Source organism: Limulus polyphemus, unplaced genomic scaffold (assembly GCF_000517525.1).
Source record: "Limulus polyphemus unplaced genomic scaffold, Limulus_polyphemus-2.1.2 Scaffold49, whole genome shotgun sequence".
NCBI lineage: Eukaryota > Metazoa > Arthropoda > Merostomata > Xiphosura > Limulidae > Limulus > Limulus polyphemus.
In genome coordinates, this window is record NW_013665659.1 from 361405 (window position 1) to 370465 (window position 9061).

The window sequence follows — 9061 nt, forward strand, 5'->3', positions numbered from 1 at the left end:
TACTGTTCGCTTGACTTAATTATCTATCTCTTCAATCTATCTGTATATCTATCTATCGCTGGCTTTATTTGCCGAGCTTATATACTAAAAAAGAGCGCGCCTGGCAAGCACTCGGACATTCGCGGGGTTCCTCGATAATTCATGATCCTTCGATAAACTCCAGCGCGCATGCTTTCAGCGTCGCGTGACTTCCGCTGTCGTAACATTATTTGTGTTACAAATTTTAGGTCGACTACTCTCTAATGCTTTACCAAATACCTAGATTTAAACCGTAACTTTTACTTGGGTTTACTCTACTATGGGTTTCTTTGGAAGTTATGTCAAGATACAGGACAACGTTAGACAGTGTATGAATGTGTTTACCTGCAAGTTGCTTATTTATGTTAAAACAATACATTCTAGTGAATTATTTTGCGCATTAACTGATTTTTTAAAAACTGATATGTTTTAACAAACAAACTGAACATGTATTCAAATGACGTAAATGTTATATTCGTTAGTTTTCTTTTATTGGTGCAGTATACGTTATTTAATTATGTGGTGATTTTAGTTTTATTAAAGGTCTCTGTATAATATTTGCATATCAAAAAATAATAGTAATACTTATCTACAATAATTTAAATACCGCCCCTCTTTCCGCAGGTCAAGTATACTGGCTCGAGCATGAACACAGCAAGATCATTCGGACCAGCCGTAATAGCTGGAGTTTGGGAATATCATTGGGTGAGTGATATTAACTATGTTATTGTTACAATTTAAGGAGACAATCTTTATTCAATAGACCAGTAGTTTCTCGTTACTTGTTGGCATGTTTACTAGATAAAGTTAAAAGATTTTCCATTTTTGATTTTAGGTAAGATTTCGCAATTATGAATATAAGGTTAAATTTAAATATTCAGTTTTTGAATATCCTTCAAATGACCGAGAAGTATATAGATTGACGAAGACGAAAATCCTGTGTAAGGTAGTTTTAAGCTTATAAAAATAAATATCACCTGTATATTTACTGTTTTTTATTTATTTATTTATATTAGCTACAAGGTATCAAATTATATTACGCATTTTATTTTGTTTTTAATTCAAAGGACTTTACCATTTCAATAACACAGGCCTGCGATGGTTTTATTGTCTTGAAATTTTTACATGTTCTACGGTAATTCCTGTACACTGAATCCAAAATTGAAATCCATTTTTCTCCATCTCGTGCAGATTTTCACAAAACGTCATATGTACTTTTACATAAATGAATTATTTTCATTGAAATCGGGTCACATTTTGTTATGCTTAAAATGTTGACAACCACTGGCTATAGACTCCTCTAGACCAATCCAATCGCGACGCCAGGATCTTATTGATTGTTCTAGAACCTACGCGAAACACACCGCTAGTACATAAAAGGTTAATAGGCCGCATGACGTGTCATTTCTGTATAGTATTTTTTTGTGCGTGCACTTTGACATTATTTTTTTTTAAATATTACTTATTCATCGCTACGGCAACAAGAAGTTGTGTAAATGACCCAAATATATTCTACTTGTGGTAAATTTGTTGTAAAGAAACAAAGGCAAAACATTACAGAATTCGTCAAAAAAGCATATTATGCGTATTTTGAAATAAAAGGTGGGGACCAAGACATATCATGGGCTCCGCAAAAAGTTTGCACCGTTTGTGTCGAAGAGTTGAGACAATGGACTAAAGGTAAGAAAAAGTCTTTGCCTTTTGGAATTCCATTGGTTTGGCATCGGCCTAGAAACCACGGAGATGATTGATCGTAACATTATAATGTCCCCACGGATAAAAGGACGGGCATTTTCGATGAAAGATTCAAGCCCGCGACCCACAGATTGTGCCTCGAGCATCTTAACCATCAGGCCATGGCAGACCTCCACACGCTAAGTTTCAGTCAGTTTGAAAAAAAACAAAAACATATTTACACTGGTAATAAAACCTTTATCAAAGTTTATGACGCCAAATAAGTCATGTTTTAGATCTTGTCAGCCACTTCATTACCGAGTTTTACAAAACTATCCACAAAACATTTTCCTTTATCGAACTGGATTCGCATTTGGTACAAAACATATACTGCTTAAACGATCTTTGTATTATTTAAAAGTCCTAAACAGTTCTGGCATGCAACTGATGTAAGGAATTGAAAACTTTATTTTTGAAATTTGAAACATATTAACACATGATTGGGTACATGATTTTCGTGTTTATACACTACAACGTATTTATCTAAATTGTTTGGATGTTTTTTGGTTTGTTTGTTTTCTAAAATTTAGATTTTTTTCTTCTCCTAGATTTACTGGCTCGGGCCTATTCTTGGTGGAATAATAGCAGGAATCTTTTACCAACATACTTTCTCTGCCTTACCACCAGAGCCAGAAGAGCTGGAACGAGTACGACTTAACAGCATTCGCCGTTACGAAGAAAAAGAAGTCATTGAAGACAGAACTTCATCTGTTTAAACTTTCTTTACTGAGGGGAGACATTAAGTGCCACGACAAAAAACAACAACAAAAAAACCTCCCTCAAAGAGTGTATAAAAGATGTTAAATCGTATTGTAAAGAAACCTATGATATTGTAAGCTTATTTACGGTACTCTTATGTTGAACTGGGTTCTGAAAAAGCGCTCTCCTACAGTAATTTGTACTTCGTCACGAGTGAGTGCATATACTTCTGACAAAGTACGACTTACGTGGGAATACGTTAGGGTTCAGGGATCTACTTTTTTCAACCTACTTTCTGAGTCTGGTGTTTCTATGCACTAAACTGTATCATTACAGTTCTTTTAAAAATCAAAAATAATAACTTATACTTTTATTCGTAATATTTTTTTCGTAACAAAAAACCAAGAGAGTAGGTTGAAAAAGTATTGTACATTAAATAACAATATAAACACATGAACCAGTTGTACAAAACTTAAGTCAAAATACGACTTTTGCCCTAATATAACTAGATACAAAGGACGGTGAATTAAAATAGGAAATCTATGTCTGACATTGTTCTAAATTTCTCATTCTATCACCTTTCACCTGATATCATCGTAGATTATAATGCATTGAATAGCAACCTATTGATTCATTCTATTTAATTGAGCTTTAATTTGAGTATCACTTTGTTTATCGTTGTAATTAATGAATGGACATAACATATTTATCTTTGTATTTTTAATAAAATTTTATAAGGTTTGGCATAATAATTTCAAATTATAACGTACATGTTTATGCATTGGTTGTAGCGCCATCTATTTAAAAATAAACTTACAACTAAAAGTATAATTTGTTTAGGCGTTCTATTTATGACCTCTATAGTTCACCTAATATAATGACCAATAAAACTTATTGTTTGTTTTGTTGAACTTAGCGCAAAGTTACATGAGGGTTATCTGCGCAAGAAAACCCCAACTGGGCCTCGTTGTTAGGGTGCTCGGCTCACAATTTGTAGGTCCCGGGTTCGAATCCCTGTCACCGTATGTGCTCGCCCTTTCAGCTATGAGATCTTATAATGTGGCGGAAAAATCACACTATTTATTGGTAAAAAAGTAGCCTGAGAGATGACTGCAGATGATGTTGATTAGCTGGCTTTCCTAAAGTCTATCACTTCCAAATTAGGGACGGATAGCGTAGATAGCCCTTAAGTAACTTTGAGCGAAATTTAGCAAAACAACAAACCCCCAGAAAGAAAAAATATATCTAAATATTTTTATAGAGTGATTCCTCATGAGAGTTTTGGAGATCGCGCTGTAGCAACTTTATAAGTATCACATGAATTAATTCGTGTCATTAATTACTGCTCCCAGTGGCACAGCGGCATGTCTACGAATTTACAACGCTACAAACCGGGTTTCGATACCCGTGGTGAGCATCGCATAGATAGCCTATTGTGTAGCTTTGTGCTTAATTACAAACAAACATTAATTACTGGCCGTTAATTGATGATTATTCAAATAACCTTCTCGTGTACAAATATTTTAACCAGATACAACTTCCACTTGTTATTAAGCATCGCGAATTTTAGTTAAAATACAGTAATCAAACTTAATATTCATGATTGATACCAAATGATGTCGAGACTATCATTCATTCATACTTCGTTGGTTATAAATAAAATCAAAACACAATTTTACTCTTCAGTTTTGTCCAGTTTGCCCCTGAAGAAGAAAGGTCCATCTTTCGAAAGCGCTCGGGTTATAGGGTTTTTGATCATTACTCTTCAGTTTGTTACAGTTTAACTTCTTTTATTCCTAAACCTTTTGTAATACTCTTCCATATTACATCGTTTTGTTGAGGATGAAGTTTATTTAATTATTGTAGAATATCCAGAGATTTATCTAGCATATGTTATTGTTATCAAACCATACAGTTAGAATTAGGTAAATAATGCTATATTTAATAATTGAGAAAGAAACTAGAAGTGTGCGTTTAAAATACATACATAAATATATGGAGCTTACGTTCATGAGGCTCTTATATAAATATTCTACAGAGGTTGAGTACACTATATTCAAATAACTTTGGAGCCTCACCACGTCGTGAGAATTGATGTCACCATGTCCGATCATGCTCTATCTGACAACCATAATAACTGACAATACTCCTGCAGCGTACTTTCCACTGCAAGACACTCCATCGTAAGGCTATGATGTACAAAGCACACTCCTCTTCGCTTTTCATAATTCAACTAGTGTACGAGGACGACCGTTTCAAAGCACCCATTTTAACAGTCCGATTGCATAGAATTCGATAAGCGCCGTGTCCGGCGATTTAAATGCATGAATTCCCGTTTCATTCTCCAGCTATTAGGAGGTATGCAACTGTTGAACACAAATGACATGGAAACAACTTGTGTATGCATCACTTGTGTCCCTTTTCTAGATGGATATCCTACTTAATTATCTTGCGTGCTGTTGTCATGGACGGCTTTTGCCAATGACCTTTTGTTCGTAGATTCCCACATAGTACAAGATGCCACATTTTGCATACAATGGCTGGGGCATGGATTCTTGCAGATCTCTTTCTGGATGGTCCTGACACCTCAAGTTGATACATATTCTGTTGACAAAACGAATTATATTTTCAAATTTTGTTGAAATAAGTGGTTAAATTAGATAATCGTATTTTATACATTGTTTTAACGAAAACTTTAAATTCCCATGAATTTGGAAACAATGACTTTTTTATTAATCTTTAAAACGATTAAGTTCAAAGGAAGACTAAAACAGATATACAGTATCTTCTCTGTGCCAAGTTATGAGCTTCAAATTCATCTTGCTAAACTAGTGACTCTCCATTAGACAAAATGATATAGTATATTTGTAGAAAATCTTGCAGCTTTGGCAAATTTATTAAAATGTATAAATAATGTAATTTTTTGATACATATGCATAACCATTCAGATAAATTATTGGAAATAAGAATAACCTTTTTCAAACGTCTTTCAAAATTTGAGATCATCATGGTCCGTTGATTAGTGTGCCAGACTACGTACAGAAAAGTCTATGGCTCGAGACGTGTTGCTGCTGAGCATGCTTCGCAAATTCAGCAATGGGTGGATTGTGACAGTGGTACTCAATCCCAGTGTTCAGTTCAAAGATCCGGACAAAGCTCCTTGTGGCGGTTGGTGCTTCTGCCTGGTTGCCTTCTTTCTGGTTACTAGTTCAAAAATAGAGACGGTCATATCTGAATCCTAAGGGTCAGTGACTTGGACGTTTAGTCCATGTACGCATATTTTGGAGTCCAGGTTGAAAATTTTCTGTTCTCTTATGTTTTCACACACACACACATGATAATATGTCGATATAAATTTCATACGCCAGAAGGTTCTAATATTATATTTTCACATAGAAATACTATATTTCCATTGACAAATATTTAGTTCCATTACTAACCATGTTATAAAATACGAAGATGGCAGAAATGTAAAAGAAAGGGATTAAGTAACTATGTGGCCTTTTACATGCTAAATAGTACTTACAATCACAGAAAAGGGGCTAGTAAGATTATCTAAAATGATAAATTTTAAACAAGAAACAGACCTGGTCCTAATGTATGTTTTGGACTGACAAGAAGATATTACTTCCACAAAAACAAAGACAGAAGTGTCTGTAGAACCACTATACACTATAAAATGTTCTAAAGGGCGTCATTTTGAGAACAAACGAAAGGGTTGTTTGTATGCCAAGGTAAAATCTTGGAAATGCCATACTTCCAGTTCTTGTTCTATTTTTCACACATTTAAGTACTAACAGAAGGTGGACAATATATGGCCGAAAGCATGTGATGAACTGCGTTTTTTGTTTTGTTTTTTGTACTGACAATAGAGTGAAAATATGCAGGAAAAAAAATGCAAAACACCTAACCCTATTTATGTTGTTCAGACATTGCAACCTGCTCGACACTGTGTAATAAGTATGAAGAAGGTCCTCTTGGCAGAGTTTGTGTCCTTTTGTTTCTTTAGAAAAGCGAATAACATCCAGCGTGTATCTGAATGGTATTGCCGATCATATCAATCCTTCAATGGATAAGGATGCTTCTAGGATAATAACGCAATAATCCAATGTACTCGTATTGCTGCCAATCATAACCACCCTGCAACTGACGAAGACTCTTCCAGGATAATAACGTATTGTTATCGATCATGACCACCCACAATAGACGAAGACGCTTCAAGGTTAATAATGTAACAATTCGTCATACTCGTACTGTTGCCCATCATAGCCACCCTATAATAGACCAGGATGCTTTCATAACAATAAAGCAACAATCCAACACACTCGTATTGTTCAAAGCATGACGTGTTTATATTCATATTCCTTGGCAAGCATGATCGCTAAATCTCAATCTTAATGAGGTTGTAGGATGAACTTTAACATTGTATACAACATTTACTAAGCCAGTTTCAGACCGTCCATACTCCTCTACAAATACATTACAATCGAAGAAGACATTTTCCGGCATCTTGTGGAGTCTATGTGATGCTAAGCGCAGGTTATTAAGATAGTAAAAAGTGACCTGACAGGACATACGTGGAGGTTCTAATAAAATAACCAGCTTTATATATTTAGGGTACAAATTCAAATCTCAAATGTGCAATTTTCTTGTATCTAAACCTTTATAATTTCTAGAAACTCGTTTTGTTAATGTTCTTGGTCTCAATTTATGGATGAAATTACCATTTAATGACTTAGATGATTAGCTCTTACGTCTAGTATCTCCAGATACTTGAATTCTAAGGTTTCTTTCTGATTCCTGTACTGCTTAAAAAAATCCTTCAAGTAGATTAAACATTTTGATTGTTTGTGTGTAGTAAAGCATAAACTACAAATGCAATATGATAAACTACATTAATTGATTACGATATCCAAGTGTAATAATATACATATTCAGCAACACTGAAGGCATAATAATCATATCACATTATTTTTCTCATATTTAATATAAAAATATGTAATATTTTATAACTTAATTGGAGTTCTAATTTTGGAACTATGATTGATAATTGTTCCATGGTTTTGTTACTGGAAAGACAAATGTGTTCTGTTAATATTGATGCGACGAGACAAATTCGTTACCGGCTACAATCTACCTTACAAATAAAGCAAGCAACAGCAGTATTACATAGGTTTCAAACATCATAAATAACATTATTCAAGCACAAAAGGAGGACACATATGTTTTAGTTTGATAAATGCAGTCCAAGAAATAGGTTGATTGATTGTTTGGAATTAAGTACAAAGCTATATAATGGGTTATCTGTGTTCTGCTCACCACGGGTATCGAAACCCGGTTTCTAGCGGTGTGAGTCCACAGACATACCACTGTGCCACTGGGGGGCTACATACGAAATAGGAGCTGGTAACCTTATCAGGCAGGTGGTAGCACTACCTGTGTAAGGATGGCTCGTATTGTTCACCGAAATGATATTTAAGTATCTCCTCAGTGGATCATCAGAACTTTACAATAGTATACAGTGTATCCTTTTATAGCAATATCTATGTAATGACTGAGTCACAAGTTCTGGGAATGTCTAAACATTATAGCAAAAAGTTTGAATTTCTTGTTCTTCTTTCTTCTGCTTGAATAACTGGAGTACCCGTACATTCGACAGGTGAAATAAAATCTCGTTTGTAACAAAAGGATGGGAAACTGTGATTTTTCTTTTTTTCTTAACATAATGAACATTAAAAGTGAAATACAATACTGAAAAGAAAGTTGGTTGGTTGGTTTTGAATTTCGCGCAATGCTACACGAGGGCTATCTGCGCAAGTCGTCCCTAATCTAGCAGTGTACGACTAGAGGGAAGGCAGCTAGTCATCACCACCCACCACTAACTCTTGAGCTACTCTTTTGAAAAGAAAGACATACTGTTTTCAAGAATGCTATCAATATGAAATTAGATGTGGGGGGAGTACAAACCCTCTCCTCTCATGACCTTCCTCATGTCATCCTGTATCATTGTGTCAAGTTTGGTGCTGGTTGATCAGGACATGTGGAAACGTATAAGGAACTGATACACACACATTTATTTACATAGATAACTCAAAAATCAAAACAATGGTGTCAACCAATTTCACTGAGGTGACATAGTTTCAAACGGAGTATTCGCTTTGATTAGTTTTTATTAACTAGTGATAATTAAAACAAAAACATAATTCTACTGTAAATAATGTTATCATGATCCCTTAAAGCTAGCTTTCTTACAGATATTTGGGGTTCATTTAAAAAGCTTAAGGTCAGGGTGAAACGGAAATTACCAGTAAATAATAGATAAACAATAAATATTACAGTTTGTATGTCATTGTATTTAGAACTTGGTTATAAAAACAAGCTTCCCATGTCTATTAAAAACTGCATTAAAATCAAGCAAAAAGTAAAGAAAAACTTTTCAAAAAAGGAAGTAAATGTAGAGATGGCTAATATCAATCCTTCAAAAACAATGCAAACAAGACAGGAGGGATGGCATTTGCATCATCCCTACATAATAGCACAAACACACAGAAAGAAATAGGATAAATCAAACTCAATTGTGACTGAATAGTTATATATATATATATATATA

General features: G+C 34.4%; 1 protein-coding gene across 1 annotated transcript in view; it reads left to right on the plus strand.

Annotated features, from left to right (window-relative positions):
- LOC106462864 (aquaporin AQPAe.a-like) overlaps window positions 1–3253 on the plus strand; it is a 32215-nt gene extending 28962 nt beyond the window's left edge. Inside the window, exons 2-3 of the mRNA XM_013922833.2 lie at window positions 643–723; window positions 2301–3253. Of these exons, the coding sequence (XP_013778287.1) occupies window positions 643–723; window positions 2301–2468 (249 nt within the window). The 3' untranslated portion in view covers window positions 2469–3253. The remainder of the gene's footprint in view (window positions 1–642; window positions 724–2300) is intronic.
- Window positions 3254–9061: the final 5808 nt, after the last annotated feature.